This window comes from Mesoplodon mirus (assembly GCF_964341445.2).
Source record: "Mesoplodon mirus genome assembly, chromosome: 17".
In the NCBI taxonomy this organism is placed as follows: Eukaryota; Metazoa; Chordata; class Mammalia; order Artiodactyla; family Ziphiidae; genus Mesoplodon; species Mesoplodon mirus.
The window spans coordinates 19,239,077-19,258,020 of record NC_138993.1 but is presented as its reverse complement, the minus strand read 5'-3'; the positions used below and the strand labels follow the sequence as shown (position 1 = coordinate 19,258,020).

The window sequence follows — 18,944 nt, the reverse complement described above, 5'->3', positions numbered from 1 at the left end:
AAAATTCAAGTTCTTAAAATGAATTCAAATTTGATCATTTTTCCTAATGCTTTAACATATCTTTAATACAATACATTCACTGTGTTATATACATATCTTTAATAACACATATTCAGTTTGCTACATTTATTCTAATCAAGATGAGCTACTCTGTGCAATATTACAGGACTCATATCTTAAACTGTCCAGGCACATATACCTTGTTCCTGGCTATACAGAAAGTAAAAACATTAATAACTAACAAAATGATAGATGTTGATATATAACATCAATGAAAAGGAAAAGAAAATGTAGTGAAAATAAATGAATTTGTAAAAACATAATTTTTGAAAATATTTGTAATATATAAGGTTATTGCCATGGGATTTCTAAAGTAACTTACAAAACTAAATTCTATCACATAAAGAAACCTACAGAGGTAAAGACATCACTTAGGAACAAAACAATGTTCTTTAATCTTATATTCTTAGTGGGTTTTTACTACCATCTAGTGTTATACCTTGAAAAATACTTTCTTATAAAAATTCAAAGTTACAAAAGATATTTTATAATATCACTCAAACATTACAAGAAAACTTAATTAACTGTAAAAAAAATCACAATATGGAAAACAGCTATTTTTTAAAAAGCTGTTTTATATAAGAAAACATTTTCATGACCCCTTAAAATTTTTGTTACATTACTAATTATGTAATTAGTGATGTTCTACATTAAATCCTGACTAGGGCTACCAAATATGTACCAGCCTGCTTCAAAAGACAAGCTAGTTACTACACAGATTCAGCTCATAAAAGTTAACCAATGCACTCAAAAAGCCAGATAATTACACCATAAAATCACTGTCCATGCCCTTTCCAAGCCCTAGGTCTATGAAGGAATTTTCTCTTCATGTGATGCCTTAAGTTCATTGCTAGCATTCTAAGTTCCATAAAGAGAACAGAGCAGAATAAGGTTATGCTCCTTAGAAGCATACTGTTTGCTACTGAATGCCATCCTTGAACTTACCAAGTATCAAATCCTCTTGTGAAACAAACTGCAAACTATAAAAAATACGAAGAGGTTGAAAAAGAAAAAGATGAAGCCAGGGATACACATTCTCTTAGCGGTTCCAGAGACTTTCTCTTTGGTTAGAATATCTTACTATGCTAGAAGTTATTTTCTCAGTCTATGGAATCTAAAGGTGAATCAGAAATGATTTAAGCTGCTCTTAGCAAATTAACAATTTGGAAATTCTGTGGATTTTATTTCAGCATGGTTTTGCCTGCAGTTTTTATTATCACAATATTATAGTATTAAGTTTGATGGCATTAATCATGTTGGTTTTTAAAAATGACATAAAAATATTGTTCCCATGACATATACAAATAGATTATGGACCATACCTTTTTAACCCTTCCCATACAAATAGAAATAATAATCAACTTTTGAAATTGAATGTAATAAGATCATCCTAAATGTATCATGTCTACAATTACTCACTTGAAATGACCTTTCCATTGTAATAGCAAAGTAGTATTCTCTCCTGGGATATCTTCGCTCACAAACCAATACTTGATTGCATATTCTGCCCTTTTCTCCTGTTTGCTTGGTAAACAACCTTTTCCCAATCATCTGTGAGGAAACAGCTTTTGCTTCTTCTGGACTAAAATAAGAAAAAGAACTCTAACTCTTTTCTCCTCCAACTGAGAAAAATAAAAGCACATGACAGCCAAAATCTTACCTCATCTAATACTTAAATCTCAGTATTTTTATCAATTCAATAATAAGGGGCATCTTTTACAAATATACATTGTTTTCTTTAATAATGATGTTTGTATGTGTAAAACGTAACTTACGAGAAAACTATCTTCACTCCCCCTTTGAGGCCACTTTCAAATGTTCCTTTTCCTCTACCACCAGCTAAAACTTGTGCCTTTATCACAACATCTTTTGAACCTAGAAGAAAAACACTTCTATTAGATACAAAGTATGGGGCAGCATGCAACACACAATATTTTGTTATTAAACATACATATTAAGCAGTGTTATTAAACGTAGTAAAGTCTCATTTACCCACAAAGTCAAAAAAGGAGGCATTCCATGTACAGATTTTCTAGATTAGAACACTAAAACATTCACCACCAAAAGACCCACAAACTTAAAAAAATGAGCCACTCATATTAAGCCATTTCTTAAAGCATACTGAAAATAATTTTACCTTTCCTTGATACTTTAAATATCTAGTACTTTGCAAGGTACTAAAAGTACAAAATTGAGGGTCAAATGTCTTCCTAACAATTTCTTCCCTCTATTGATATGTAAACTTACTACACTATGACAATTTGAATTATAAATGCTGCTTTGAGTAGAAATGTACAATGACTTTCAGGGAAAGTGCCACTATTGATACCAATTCACACTGTCCCACTGACAGAAAGTCCTGTTAATACACATTCTTGAACTGTACTGTTGTGAGAAGGACTATTAGGAGTTAAGGTATATTTATCAAAAGATTCTAGAATGTTACACTTCTAAGTCTTTAAAACATTTTTTAAGAAATACTCTGAATTTTTCTTCTTTAACAGGTAAACTGGTCTCTCTCTTTTCTTCCCCTTTCTAACATGCTGAAGAAAATTACCCAACTAGCTGTTTAAGCCTAGGTACTACTCTTCATGACCCAGAGCAATACATCTTAGAGGGGCATTCTGTCCCCCGAGACAGGCAGAATTTCAAAGCCTCCTCATGTCGCTTCTCATTGTATTTTGCCCAATAGTAGCAGTGTAACACCAATATTACATTATGAAAAACAATTAACCTTTAAGGTCAGGGTTAAGGACATTGTCTTATTCGTTGTATCCCTAGCACAAAGCAGTTCCTGGGATATAACCACCACTCCATAAATGTGTATCTGAATAGGCTAAAGATGGGAATTCTACTACTGGGGAAAGGCCACTCCCTAATGCGCATATACCAAGCTGAATGAGAGGGCTCTCCCATCTGATCAAGGAGGTAACAAATAGTTTGTGATCAAACAAATAAGAAATGACCAAAAGTTAACACTTAAACAATTACTACAAAATGTTTAGAAAATTAATGATATAAATGTGTCCACATTGGAGATGTACACTTAAGTCAGAAGACAGCCCTATGAATCAGTCCAGGCAGTGTTTTTTAAAAAAAATCCTCTTTCTCATACTCCACATCCATTCAGTCAGGAAATCATAGTGGTTCCACCTTCAAAATGTATCTAGAATCTTGACCACTCTTCATCACCTCCATTTTAGGCCCTGGTCCCAGCCACCATTACATCTCACCTAGATTACCCTTGTCCCCAAAAGAATATTCTCAAAGCAGCAGCCAAAGTACGCATATAACTTCCTCTACTTAAAACCTTGCACTCAATGCCCACTTCACTCAGAGTTAAAGCCAGAGTCCCTACAATGGCCTCAAGGCCCTGTGTAATCCCCCAGCACCCTTGCCCTTTGCATCACACCCTCTCCATTGTTCACTCCACACCAGCAACTCTAATCTTCCTGTTCCTGGGCATGTTCCTCCCTTCTCTTAGGACTTGGCACTGATGCTCCCTCTCTCCCTGAATACTCTTCATCCAGGTATCCATTTGGGAAAGGTCCTCATTCCCTTCCAGTTTTTCTTTAAGTCTAAATTGTCCATGAGACTTACCCTGATCACCCTACTTAACACTGCCAACTGCCCACCCATGACCAATCCCCCTTAGCCCGCTCATTTTTTTTCATAGAAATCACCTTTGAACATAACATATAATCTTCCCATGTTTATCATTTTTGTTTTGCTCCCCCCCTAAAATATAGACTCCAGGAGGGCAGAATCTTTGTTATGTTCGTTGATGTTTGCAAGGTCCTGGGAGGGTTCCTAGCACATAATATTTTCTGAATGATAAATAAAAGAACATTTAGAAATCAAGAGAATTCTTATGAATCTAGATCTTCCACTGCTCTTGAGAAACACAGAACTGGAAATCCTGGGCCCTGCAACTAGAACTGACCGCAAGTGCCTTGTTTACACAAGACATCATTTTAATTTGCCACAGTCCCCACCATTCCCAAGTGCCACAACTAATATCAGATGAAGATTAGAGAAAGTTTAGAAATTTCCTTAAAAGTAACAATAATTTTCTTACTGAGAAGACAACAGGTAGCCTCAGGGACTATGGCAAATTAGAGAGTTCATGCCCGAACTAAAAGGAGCAGCCACTAGTCATTCTACCTGTTTCTGGTTACCTGTCAAGTCAGTTTTCTAGTACTTCAGCAATATTCATTTATCTCCAAAGAGGATACCTATAATCCAAACAGTGTAAATGTAATGTAAAAATGGACAACAGTTAAACTGGTGCTTTGCTGGGCTAAATTCAAACATTCCTATTAATTAAGCTGGGAACTTAACATACTGAGCTATTACGTAAGAGTAATGAAGCTCTATTTTTTCAAAAACATTTTATAAGACAGAAGGCTCTTCCCTAAAGTGTCAATTTTCTTTTTTTAAGAAAATAAACTCCTTTAGGGCACAGATGATTCTTCAAAAATTCCTTCTAAAAAAGCCCTGGGCTTCCCTGGTGGCGCAGTGGTTGAGAGTCCGCCTGCCAATGCAGGGAACACGGGTTCGTGCCCCGGTCCGGGAGGATCCCACATGCTGCGGAGCGGCTGGGCCCGTGAGCCATGGCCGCTGAGCCTGCGCGTCCAGAGCCTGTGCTCCTCAGCAGGAGAGGCCGCAACAGTGAGAGGCCCGCGTACCGCAAAAAAAAAAAAAAAAAAAAAAAAAAGCCCTTCACAGGGACTTCCCTGGTGGTCCACCCTGGCCAGAGAACCAGATCCCGCATGCATGCCACAACTAAGAGTTCACATGCCATAACTAAGAAGTCCATGTGCTGCAACTAAGACCTGACACAGCCTAAATAAATAAATAAATTTAAAAAAAATTAAAAATAAAAAGACCTTCACAACAAAAGAAAAACAAACAAAAAAAAGTAATGACATACAATCTCATCAACTATCAAGACAGGGAGAAGAATTAGAAGATAAATCTGAGGACAACTGACTGAAACAAAGATTTTATTCAATTCCATTAATTCAGTCAACAGTTACATCTACATACCAGATACTGTGCTGGACTTGTAGATACAACAATGAGCAAATCAGTCTTGCTAGATTTGGCCCTTTGCTCTAGCCAGACAAGATAGTTTATGGATCCCGAGATTGTCTTTAAAATATATTCACCATCCCTCCTAGCTTTAGTCATTCACAAATGTTGTAAGCATTCCTCATTTACAGTCATCTAATAAAACAATGGAAAAAGGAAAAAAAAGGCAAAGTCCTACTGTATGACATGAGAAATCTCCCTCTGGGCTGACATTCATTAATTGACACCCTCTGCATGTTTATTCACCCAGAGAAAAATTCTACGTTAACTATACTAGAATCCAAACTATATTTCCACAGTCCATAGGGAAATCATAAGAACTCTGCTAAATGCCTTACTGAAATCATATTTTCTTGTAACTACAAGAAGGAGGTGGGAATCTGCTCTTAGAACTGACCCCAAATTATAACTACTTCATTTCTCTGTGCTTAACAACCATCCCTTTGATAATCCATTCCAGAAACTTCTCCATGATCTTCCAGCTCATCAACCTTCATTTGTGGACTCATACAGTCTTTTAAAATATTGGAATTAGATTTCTCTCTAACCATTTTTCCACCCCTAACTTCAGTTATTCACAACAGGTAGAACTTGCCTCCAGGACAGTGTTTTCCAACTTTTATCACATCATGACACACACAGAAAATGACGGAATTTGTAGGGAATACTGGGGAAAGAGGTCAGAACTATTTTGGGAGGAGTTACCAGCTATAGGGCTCAGGGGCCCCAGTCCCCATGTTAACTCAGCTTCTCTTGCCACCCACAAAGACAAGCAATAGTTTGCCACACCTGTAAGGCATTTATGCCCTAGTATATTGCTTGATGAGGTAAGACTTTTTAAATAAATGGGAATTAACATTTTATGAATTTTGCAGTAACTGAGAAGCAAAAATTAGCCAAAGTCAGCACTGGGAATTGCTAGCTAGATGGAAAGAACCAGGTGTATTTCTAGGGCACCTCATATCACACCCTGTGCAATTATATCTCATAATCAATATCTTCTGATATTAATGACTCACCACAAAAAAAAAACTGTCTCAACATCCTCAAAGTAGCTAGGAAATACATCTTTTAAAAAGTAGCATTTCTGGGCTTCCCTGGTGGCGCAGTGGTTGAGAGTCCGCCTGCCGATGCAGGGGACACGGGTTCGTGCCCCGATCCCGGAAGATCCCACGTGCCGCGGAGCGGCTGGGCCCGCGAGCCATGGCCGCGGAGCCTGTGTGTCCAGAGCCTGTGCTCCGCAACGGGAGAGGCCACAGCAGTGAGAGGCCCGCGTACAGCAAAAAAAAAAAAAAAAAAAAAAAAAAAAAAAGTAGCATTTCTGCTCCTCTAGATTTAAAGGTCCTTATTAGTCACTAATCCCACTCCCATACTACAATCATCATTTGCAGCCTTCTTTGACAAAGACACACTTTGTAGATAAACAAGATGCCTTCTGTTTCAAGGAGCTGAAAATCAGAGCTGCCTACCTGCTGCTTACTACCTGTAAGTCCTGGTTCCAGAGAACTTGCCAGAAATACTCACAGTTATAGTATATCCTATACATATTAACTATTCCTTTTTCTACAGCTAAAAATCATTAAAGATTTTTACAATGAGTAAAGAAATCAAGAGACTGGCATCTGAATAAATCCTACTCGTTTTATGAAAAAGTTTGTATACAAATTATTTTTTCTGACAAAATAGTGAAATTTGACTAAATGAGAAAACATATGGAAAATTAAGAAAACCAATTATAATAATTTGGAAATAGAGAAAGAAATACTGGCTTTCACTGACTGACTTCATTAAATCAGGCCCTTTAATCAGTGGTATGAAAAACACTTTATGCCTTCAGCATTATTAAGAAGGAAAGAACTGGTAAACAAAATATGCATCACTCAAGAGATTAAACTAACAAAATTAAAAGAACAAAGTCAAGGGTCTGAAATTCATCCTTAAGGATAGAAGGGTAGGATAAGAAAACCTTATACTTTCTCAATTACATTTCCAAATTTTCCTTCATACTTAGCTGGGTCTTCTTTAGAAATTAACATTTAGGTCATATATATAAGATTGAATCTCAAGAAGGTAGTTAATAAAGTGTCTTTGCAAGAAATACTACAGAAATACAATCATGAGTTTTCTTTAAGCCTTGACCCTTAAGAGCCTCTAACATACTTAGCGTTTTAAAGGTTAAAATGACGTACATCTTTTACCATGGACAAGTTCAAACTACAAGTCACCATAAATTAACAAAAATTTCAGCAAAAGTAGTATGAATTTACATAAGGCTTTTGCTGAATAAAAAGAAGCTTGCTTGTAATCTGAATAAAAAGGATTGTTTTTCTAAGCTTTTGACAAAATTCAACACCCATTTATGATAAAAACCCTCCAGAAAGTAGGCATAGAGGGAACTTACCTCAACATGGTAAAGGCCATATATAACAAACTCACAGCCAATATCATTCTCAATGGTGAAAAACTAAAACCATTTCCTCTAAGATCAGGAACAAGACAAGGTTGTCCACTCACACCACTATTGTTCAACACAGTTTTGGAAGTTTTAGCCACAGCAGTAAGAGAAGAAAAAGAAATAAAAGGAATCCAAATTGGAAAAGAAGAAGTAAAGTTGTCACTGTTTGCAGATGACATGATACTATATAGAGAGAATCCTAAAAATGCTACCAGAAGACTATTACAGCTAATCAATGAATTTGGTAAAGTAGAAGGATACAAAATTAATGCCCAGAAATCTCTTGCATTCCTATACACTAATGACGAAAAATCTGAAAGAGAAAGTAAGGAAACACTCCCATTTATCACTGCAACAAAAAGAATAAAATACCAAGGAATAAACCTACCTAAGGAGACAAAAGACCTGTATGCAGAAAATGATAAGACACTGATGAAAGAAATTAAAGATGATACAAATAGATGGAGAGATATACCATGTTCTTGGACTGGAAGAATCAACATTGTGAAAATGACTATACTACCCAAGCAATCTAAAGATTCAATGCAGTCCCTATCAAACTACCAATGGCATTTTCCACAGAACTAGAACAAAAAATTTCACAATTTGTATGGAAACACAAAAGACCCTGAATAGCCAAAGCAATCTTGAGAAAGAAAAACAGAGCTGGAGGAATCAGGCTCCCGGACTTCAGACTATACTACAAAGCTACAGTAATCAAGGCAGTATGGTACTGGCACAAAAACTGCAATATAGATCAATGGAACAGGATAGAAAGCCCAGAGATAAACCCACACACACACGGTCACCTTATTTTTGATAAAGGAGGCAAGAATATACAATGGAGAAAAGACAGCCTCTTCATTAAGTGCGGCTGGGAAAACTGGACAGCTACATGTAAAAGAATGAAATTAGAACACTCCCTAACACCACAGACAAAAATAAACTCAAAATGGATGAAAGACCTAAATGTAAGGCCAGATACTACAAAACTCTTAGAGGAAAACATAGGCAGAACACTCTTTGACATAAATCACAGCAAGATCCTTTTTGACCCACCTCCTAGAGAAATGGAAATAAAAACAAAAATAAACAAATGAGACCTAATGAAACTTAAAAGCTTCTGCACAGCAAAGGAAACCATAAACAAGAACAAAAGACAACCCTCAGAATGGGAGAAAATATTTGCAAATAAAGCAACTGACAAAGGATTAATCTCCAAAATTTACAAGCAGCTCATGCAGCTCAATAACAAAAAATCAAACAATCCAATCCAAAAATGGGCAGAAGACCTAAATAGACATTTCTCCAAAGAAGATATACAGATTGCCAACAAACACATAAAAGGAAGCTCAACATCACTAATCATTAGAGAAACGCAAATCAAAACTACAATGAGTTATCACCTCACACCAGTCAGAATGGGCATCATCAAAAATCTACAAACAACAAATGCTGGCGAGGGTGTGGAGAAAAGGGAACCCTCTTGCACTGTTGGTGGGAATGTAAATTGATACAGCTACTATGGAGAACAGTATGGAGGTTCCTTAAAAAACTAAAAATAGAACTACCATGTGACCCAGCAATCCCACTACTGGGCATAAACCCTGAGAAAACCATAATTCAGAAAGAGTCATGTACCACAATGTTCACTGCAGCACTATTTACAATAGCCAGGACATGGAAGCAACCTAAGTGTCCATTGACAGATGAATGGATAAAGAAGATGTGGCACATACATACAATGGAATATTACTCAGCCATAAAAAGAAACGAAATCGAGTTATTTGTAGTGAGGTGGATGGACCTAGAGTATGTCATACAGAGTGAATTAAGTCAGAAAGAGAAAAACAAATCCCGTATGCTAACACATACATATGGAATCTAAAAAAAAAAAAAAAAAAAAAAAAGGTTCTGAAGAACCTAGGGGCAGGACAGGAATAAAGTCCCAGACATAGAGAATGGACTTGAGGACACAGGGAGGGGGAAGGGTAAGCTGGGACGAAGTGAGATAGTGGCATGGACATATATACACTACCAAATGTAAAATAGATAGCTAGTGGGAAGCAGCTGCACAGCACAGGGGGATCAGCTCGATGCTTTGTGACCACCTAGAGGGGTGGGATAGGGAGAATGGAGGGAGACACAAGAGGGAGGAGATATGGGGATATATGTATAGCTGATTCACTTTGTTATAAAGCAGAAACTAACATACCATTGTAAAGCAATTATACTCCAATAAAGATGTTAAATAAATAAATTAAGTAAGTAAGTATGTATGTATAAGCCCTTCAAGCCAGCAGTTTCACTCCTGGGATTCTGTACTAAATAAATAAAACCATCAGTCCTTAAAAAAAAAAAACAAAAAACCTGTTTCTCTGATTAACAATAAACAAAACTGTAAATTAAAAATCATGCTTCCGGGGCTTCCCTGCTGGCACAGTGGTTGGGAGTCCGCCTGCCGGTGCAGGGGACACGGGTTTGTGCCCCGGTCCGGGAGGATCCCGCACACCTTGGAGCGGCTGGACCCGTGAGCCATGGCCACTGAGCCTGAGGGTCTGGAGCCTGTGCTCCGTGGCAGCGAGGCCACAGCAGTGAGAGGCCCGCGTACTGCAAAAAAAAAAAAAAAAAAAAAAATCATGTTTCCTTGACATATATACACTACCAAATGTAAAACAGATAGCTAGTGGGAAGCAGCTGCATCACACAGGGAGAACAGCTCGGTGCTTTGTGACCACCTAGAGCGGTGGGATAGGGAGGGTGGGAGGGAGACGCAAGAGGGAGGGGATATGGGGGTATATGTATATATATAGCTGATTCACTTTGTTATACAGCAGAAACTAACACAACATTGTAAAGCAATTATACTCCAATAAAGATGTTTTAAAAACAAATCATGCTTCCATGTCAAGGAAATCAAGCCTACCTCATTCAAAAACATATCATATAATATATGACAACTTTCTTTTTTTTTTTTTTTTTTTATTAGTTTCTGCTCTACAACAAAGTGAATCAGTCATACATACACATCTGCTCCCACATCCCTTCCCTCATGCATCTCCCTCCCTCCCACCCTCCCCATCCCACCCCTCCAGGCGGTCACAAAGCACCGAGCTGACCTCCCTGTGCTCTGCGGCTGCTTCCCACTATCTATCCACTCCACGCTTGGTAGTGTATATATGTCCACGCCTCTCCTTCGCTTTGTATGACAACTTTCTTATCTTCTACATGCTCTCACTTTTGAAAGAAAAACCCATTCTAGAAACAAATAAGTACAAATAGAGATGAAGACTTTTACAATTTTAAAGTTTAAAAGGTTCCATATCTTTCTTGAAAAACTAATAAAAGCAAAATCTCCACCAAAGCACATTTAAAGCCATATTAATCAAATGTACATAAAAAAGAGATTAATTATGGTAATCTACATAAAATTGTTGGGATTTTAAATATTACTACTAAGAAAATGCAGTGTATAGCTATTACATTACTCATTATCATGTTCTTATTAAATCCTTAAAAAGATAAAGTGAAGCATACTTTCCAAACTCAAAATTTATTTTATAATTAAAAGATTAATATAAATTAACAAAACCTATTAAGATTTTTGTTATCAATAAAATAATCTACTAATAAACATAGGCAACTATTTAATTCATTTAACGATATTAATATTTATTGATTACCTAAGTGTCAGGCCCTCTTCTAAGAGATTGGGATATTATCAGTGAACAAAATAAGACAAAGAAACCCTGCTCTTATAGAGCTTATATTCTAATGCTCAACTTCTTTTTTCCCCCTTCTGGCTCTCTATTTTTCACGTCCAAAAAAAGGACAGGAGAAATACTGGACCTCCCTTTACAATCACATAAACAGGTAAGATTTTCTGTCACCATTTCCCTGAAGAATCATCACAGCCAGAATTTTCTTCCCCATAATTATAGCATATAAAAACAGGACTTCAGCTTCCCGAAGCTTTGATTCTTACGTTATCAGCACTACGGGAGCGCAGAATAATCTCATAATAATTTTAGGATGCCAACAATCATAAGTTCCACCTTCTCTTTTACGTTAATAAAACTTATTTTTTAAATATAAAATAAAAGCCAAAAGTTGTTATTAAACCAAAAGTAAAGTTCGTATCTTATCAAAGATCCCATGTCGAGATGGCATAAGTTTTTGTTAATTTAGTACCTAATTTTTTGGCAATTGCATAAGCCTCATCTGGTGACTTCGCCACGTGTCCTTTGGGAATGGAGACGCCAGCTTCTTGCAACAATTCCATACTCATGTATTCATGTAGTGAGAGATTCCTTTGCTGTTGCTGCTGTATTTGGAGTCCATGGTTGTTAAATAATCCAGAACTTCCCAGAACCTAGAGAAATTGGGGACACATTTATACAGAGAGTGATTTGGCAGTAATTCTTGTTAAAAACACCTTCTGAAAATAATTTATTTAGAGTACTCCGTTCTTCAAAACTATAACAGAATTGTTATATTAAGACATCAAAATATAATATTCAGAGTAAATTACAACACAAAACTAAGAGCTAATCTACTAGCTAATACCAAATGTTACCCTTGCAGTTTTAACTATTTCCTCATCACCTCTAGTCCTTATCTTTTATTTGAGCTTTAGTACCATATCTCTAATGATCTACAGAGCATTTCTACCTCAATGCCAAATTTCGCAGATCTAAAACCAATCTCCTATTTCCACCAAATCAAAAATCCTTCCCATCTTTCTTCTCTCCACCATTCCTCCAGAACCTAACAAATTGCCTGACACTAGATATAACTGAATGATTTGGTACCATTAAGCTTTTGTGCATTCAAAGCTAAAACCCCTACTTCATCTGTAGTGCACATTGTGGTGTGCTGCCCAGATCCTCCCTTGGGACCAAGGCATTCATAGCCCAGCTGCTGGGAGTGTTGGCAGCTGACAGGTCTCAGCTGAGTCCCCTCACTGGAGCCTCCCTGCCTTAAGTCATACCTCCTTTCCCACTGTCAGCCTGCAGCCAATGACTGGCCAATGAGGGTTAAGGGAAGGATGTAAAGACCTGGCACCTCACCCCAATTTGGGACAGTTCAGGACCATCCTAGCTGCAGACCTTCCATAGGAAGAGCAGAGGTCCCCAATGCACTGCACCACAGTTCTATGACTCCCTCTATTCAGTCCTCCTTCCTTCACTCTCCCGCAGGTGTTGATTCAGAGATCACTTTCTAGTAAACTTCCTCCATGACACTCTCCATCTAAGAGTCTGCAAATTACAGCTCAGAGAACCAATCTGCAACATCATCTTTAATGCATTCCTTCTAAATGATTCCTTTAACTGGTGTCTCCTTTACAAACCCAGTTCAGGTGTATGTCCTTCACAACTGAACTGCGAAAACTTCCAAGAAAGAAATGCCCTACAAACTTCTCTTTTTCAATCTACATAGAATGTTCATTCATTCAAAAACTTACTGAGCACCTAGACACTGGAAATAGTGAGGTGAACCCAACAAAACCCTTGCACCTAAAGCTGACAATCTACTGTGTATTTGTGAGTCGGGGGTAGGGGGAGGCACAGACAACAAACAAAATACATCAAACAGTAGTAATAAGAGTAAGGAGACAGAAAATAAAAAAATAACAAGTGCTATTTTATACAGCTGGAGGAGTTTTCTCCACTAAAATATCCCTCAGTAGAGCTGAGTAAGAATTATTTTTTCAAAAAGAAATAAGTAGGAAACAGAAATAAGATGTCCCTCTACCAGCTGAATAAGTCACTGCTGAAAGACAAAGGAGTATGAGAGCTGTCAGCCACCAGTGGCAAGGCCACAACAATGAGAACTATTGAAGGAAGGATGCAATCAGAAAGATCTCTAGCATCTATGGTCCCAAAGCTCTACTAAGTTAGAGCCTAGTCTTAGCCTATCATTAACAACACACAGAAACACCTCCCTCCCTTTTTTCAAACTCCTCAATCCTATCAACTTTATATGGCAATATGTAGAACAAATTAAGTGCTATGAAAGCCTTGGAAAACTGCACTGGAATCACACATTTAAGTGTTATCCACCCATACATTCCCATTATCTCCACACAGAATACAGAATACTGAAACATCGTATATACCAAACAGTATCGTAAGAACTGAATTGAAAGAAATCTTATACAAAACAGTCTGATTCTTAAAGAGAAAAGTCTGCATCAAAATTACCTGGGAATGCCTCTAAAAATGCAGATTCCAGGGTCCCCCTTTCATCTACAAAATCAGAGCCTCTGGATTGGGCCACAAGAAATCTGCACTTGTAAAAAGTTATTCAGCTGATTCTTAAGCACGCTACAGCGCGAGAACCACTAGTCTAACAAATCAACCACATAGAATAGCAAGCTATTTCTGATTCATCTGGTAAGCTAAAATCCTGGATAACATCTCTCTTGGGTAGCTCAATTCCCTGATTTAGTTTCACTTTGATATTAAAAACCAACAACTTCCCAAACTTCAGTATACATCTACCTTGTGAAATCCCATTCCTGGGTATACACTCAACAGAAATGAGTGCTTAGTCTACCAAAAGGCATATATAAGAATGCTCATAGCAGGCTTATTCATAATAGACAAAAAAATGAATTGCCCATCAATAGAAGAATGGGTAAATTGTAGTATATTAATATAATAGAATAATACAGAGCAAAAAAGAAAAAACCTACTGCTCACAAAACAATGGATTAATCTCACAAATATAATTTTAAGGGAAAGAAGACAGACACAAGAATACATACTTATATGATTTCTTTTTATATAGTTCGGACCCAGTCAGAATTAACATACAGTGATGGAAGTCAGAATAAGTGGTTACCTTCTATTAGTGAGTATTGGTAAAGAGAGTGCCTTCTGAGGGCTAAAAACACTGTATGTATATCTTGATCTGAATGGTGGCTACACAGATGGACACATACATAAAAATTAATCTAGCTATCCACTGAAGTTGTACATAAATTATGCACTTTGCTGTACATAAGCTATACCTCAAAATAATAAAAATAAGGGGGGAAGGGGGAGTACCTAGCATAAGCTTGGCGAAAATAGTCATACACTGAAACATTTTTGAATGACTATATACCAGACACTGTACCAGGGACACATAAAGAATGAGGCCAACCACAGAGTTCACAGATGTATAAATAAACAGCTGCAACACATATAAGAGCAATCACAATCACTAGGTGGCACCTAATTAGCTGGACAGACCAGAAAAAAATACCATAGAGCCCTGATCCTAGTTTAAAAAAAAAAAATCTAACATTTATAGAGGACACTTTGGGGACAACTGGGGAAATATGAATCTGATTTATACGCTAGACATAAGTATTTCAGCAATTTTAAATTTCCTAAGTATGATAACTATATTGTGGTTATTTAGGAGAATGTCCTTATTCTTAAGAGACATACACTGAAACATCTAAGGGTGAAGAAGTGCCATGATACCTGCAACTTACTCTCAAATGGTTCAGCAAAAATAAATGAATATAATTTATACATACATACATATGTATATAAATTATATGACTGCATAGCATATAATTTTTTTAAAGATAAAGCAAATGTGGCATAAATTTAATGTAGGTGAAGGCAATATGGGTGTTCAATGTACTGGCTGGAACATACCTATCAGTTTGAAATTTTTCCAAAAAAGGCTGGGGATAAATCCATGATGCAAAACTCTAAGTATATTTTTATGGTTTCTTTCAAATATCTACATCTATTTTCAAATATCTTTATTTACAAAGAATGAGTAGTACTCATAAGGTATTGCTGATAGTTTTTTATACCACTTTAAAGTTTTTTTAAATATCTGAGATATTTTGAGAATCCTTTCCTTGCACCACTACGAGCTGTAACTTGAAATACCATCAGCTGTGAATTCTGCTGGTAATACAAAGCACTGCATAATCACAAAGATTCCTACATTTAAGTGTTTTTCTTTCCTGATATTATCACTGAGAAGATTCCTACTGCCAAAAGGCCACAAATTCCTGGCCAAATTCCTACCCCACCACCTATCCAATCACATACCTAGTTTAAATAATTCTTAGTCAAAAGTGGAAAAATGTAGTTACTGGGGAGTATGATTCACAACAAACAAGAAGATACCTTAAATTATTTAACTTGAACTATTCTTACCAAATATACACTGGACGAAAGACAGAGAAACTAGAAAAGGGTCAGAGAACTAAACAAAATGTTTAAGAGAATTTGCTAAACTCAGTGGGTGACCTCGAACAAGATTCCTTAGGCCCTACACCTCTATGTCCCCATGTACAAAAGCAAGAGGTTAGACCCAATTTTCACTGCAGCACAATTTACAATAGCCAAGACGTGAAAGCAACCTAAATGTCCATCGAAAGACGAATGGATTAAGAAGATGTGGTACACATATACAATGAAATACTACTCAGCCATAAAAAAGAATGAAATAATGCCATTTGCGGCAACATGGATGGACCTAAAGATTATCATACTAAGTGAACTCAGTCAGACAGAGAGACAAATACCATATCATATCACTTACATGCGGAATTAAAAAAAAATTGATACAAATTAACTTATTTACAAAACAGAAACAGACTCACAGACACAGAAAACAAACTTATGGTTACCAAAGGGGAAACGTTGGGGGGGGGGGTGGAGTGATAAGTTAGGAGACTGGGATTGACATATACACACTACTATATATAAAATAGATAATCAATAAGGACCTACTGTATAGTACACGGAACTCTACTCAATATTCCGTAATAACTTGTATGGGAAGACAGTTTGAAAAAGAATGGATATGTGTATAACTGAATCACTTAGCTGTACACCTGAAACTAACACAACACTGTAAATTAACTATACTCCAATATAAAACAAAAATTAAATTTAAAAAAAAAGCAAGGGGTTAGACTAAGGTGATTCCAAACTCTAAAGCTATATTACTTAATGTGAGGGTGGAAGAGAAGGTGTTTAAGACAATATAATAAGCATCTCTATATGGAGAGATAAAGACTTTTAAAGGAATTTCCAAAAGTATAAAGACAATGTTAAGAATGGAAACATATTTGTTCACCAAAGTCTCATTTTCTAAAAACTAGACAGCCCCCTTTAAGACCCATAAGAGGGAAGTTCAAGGCCAAAAAAGAATCACTTCTCCTATTAGGAAGCAAACTCACAGAATTCACTAGGTTGAAAGTATGAATAGTTCTAAAAAGAAAAAAAAAAGTCTAAATCAATTCATTTATGGCATGTCTGAGGTTACTTCAGAACACAACCTAAAATTCTGGAATTGACTTAGGAAGCTAATCATGATCTTCCACAAATTTATCAGTGCCAATGTTGGAAAGAATTGTTTAATTCTTATGCTTTGGAAAAAACGTAAAGCAGATTCAAGCACACAGGTTTTAGAGCCAGACACTTCTGGAATTAAGCCTCAGCTATGACCTCACCTGCTTGGTGACCTAGACCAAATTACTCGTTCTCTTAGCCAAGGTTTCTCCATCAATGATGCGGAAATTAATGACTGACTTACAGTGTCGCTGAAAAGCCTACTGAGAGATTACATGTAAAATGCTTGGCACAGTTCCTGGCCTACAATAAATGCTCCAACTGAGCCCTCCTACAACCAAGTTCCCTTACTGAACTTATGATTAATCTCTCTACCCAAAAGCTTATTCCCTTTCTTGTCCCCTCCAACTTCAATCCTGTGTTAACTGAACACCAATCAACCAGAGTCAGATGACTAAAATTGCTGTGTTGATAACATCATTAATGCACTAAAATTGCTATTGCAGATACCATCATTAAAGTACAAACTCAGGTTGTTTCTCCAGGGCAAGATGAGTTAATAGGCCCCCAAGCCATGGACCATTTGGCCAGAGAACCATAAACAGGAGACAACCTGACCCTCTGTAACTAGAATTAAGAAATGTCACAGAAATTACACAAGCCAATGATTAATCCCAGCTTCTTTGTTCTTCCCCTTTAAAAACAACTCCTAACTCAAAAGACCAAGTTGTAGTGGATTTGTGACTTGTCTCACACTCCCTTGCTTGGCGCGCTGCAAATAAACGCTTACTTTGCTGCAAACAACCCCTGACAGTTTGGCTTTCTGTGCCACGGGCACACAAGCCCTTGCTCCCTTACACACACACACACACACACACACACACACACACACACACACACACACACACACACACACCCTGCGTCTATGCGTCTATCATACTATATTCCATGCAAAAATGAAGTGGTAAGCTGGTAAACAGCGTGTCACTACCGCTATTAAACAGAACAGTACACCACTACTTGGGGGAGATGGGACACTTCCCGGCCTCGTCCCAGAAAAGGCCAGTCAGCAAGCACGGCTGGTTCTGTGAAGCCACTCCTACGTGTGACAGCTTCCAAGAGACACAAGAGTACATCTGAAGGGCATTTTCCCCCTCCCCAAAGAGGGGCCGCGGAAACCTCGGCCCACCGCGCCGGACGCTGGAGCAGCAGGAGAAAGCGTCCGGCCGCCACCTCTCCACACGGAGCCCACCCTGGCTCCCCGCCGCCCCCCTCAGTGACTAGGTGAGCAGCCCTCGCCAGAATGCTGGAGCTCCTCGCAGACTTAAGCCTGGAGCAGAAAAACGCAAACAAGAGTCCGCTCGCAGTCCTGGCGGGCAGCACTCCCGGGCAAGCCGCCCGCCGACCCGGCGGGGCACCCCCTGTTACCCAATGTCACCGACTGCGGAGTGACCCCGAGCCGGGCCCCGGATCCCCTCACACCTCGCCCACAGGAGACAGTCCCCCACCTCGCCCTTTCTCCTGCCGACCCTCAAAGCGAGGGCAGGCTGGGCCGCAATACCTGGGCAGCGGCCCGCAGCGCCGTCCGGGGCCCGTGGCTCCCAAGGGTGGCGGCAGCCAACAGCCGGCTGTAGAACATGGAGGCCGCCATTTCTGAGTCCGACCCAGGCTCCTGGGCGCCGCGCGCAGGCGCAGAAGCTCTAGGCTGCGGACGACGCAGGGGCTCCCGACACGCGGACCGCCCCTGGCCCCGCCCATGGGGCGGAGTCTCGGGTTAACTCTGCTGAGGCTGCTCGCCCCGGGCAGGCAAAGCAGGAATTGCTCCTGAGAAGCTGGGCTTGGCGGGCGTAGAGCAAACTTTGACCTTTGTAACTGTTCACTGCAGCCTCAATATACGACCTTCGGCCATCGCTCAGCAACCTGTAGTTTTCCTAGCTAAATGTAATAGAGAGACGACCAGCGCCACCACCTGTATGATCTTAAGTTCTCTGAGCCTCAGGTGCCTCATCTCTTTAAGATGG

General features: G+C 38.4%; 1 protein-coding gene across 1 annotated transcript in view; it reads right to left on the bottom strand.

Annotated features, from left to right (window-relative positions):
• The window catches only part of SUCLA2 (succinate-CoA ligase ADP-forming subunit beta), a 48,813-nt gene extending 30,215 nt beyond the window's left edge, over positions 1-18,598 (bottom strand). The window contains exons 1-4 of the mRNA XM_082602655.1: positions 18,485-18,598; positions 11,801-11,981; positions 1,836-1,935; positions 1,480-1,642 (exon numbers count right to left, since the gene is read on the bottom strand). Coding sequence (XP_082458781.1) covers positions 1,480-1,642; positions 1,836-1,935; positions 11,801-11,981; positions 18,485-18,574 — 534 coding nt within the window. The 5' untranslated portion in view covers positions 18,575-18,598. The remainder of the gene's footprint in view (positions 1-1,479; positions 1,643-1,835; positions 1,936-11,800; positions 11,982-18,484) is intronic.
• Positions 18,599-18,944: the final 346 nt, after the last annotated feature.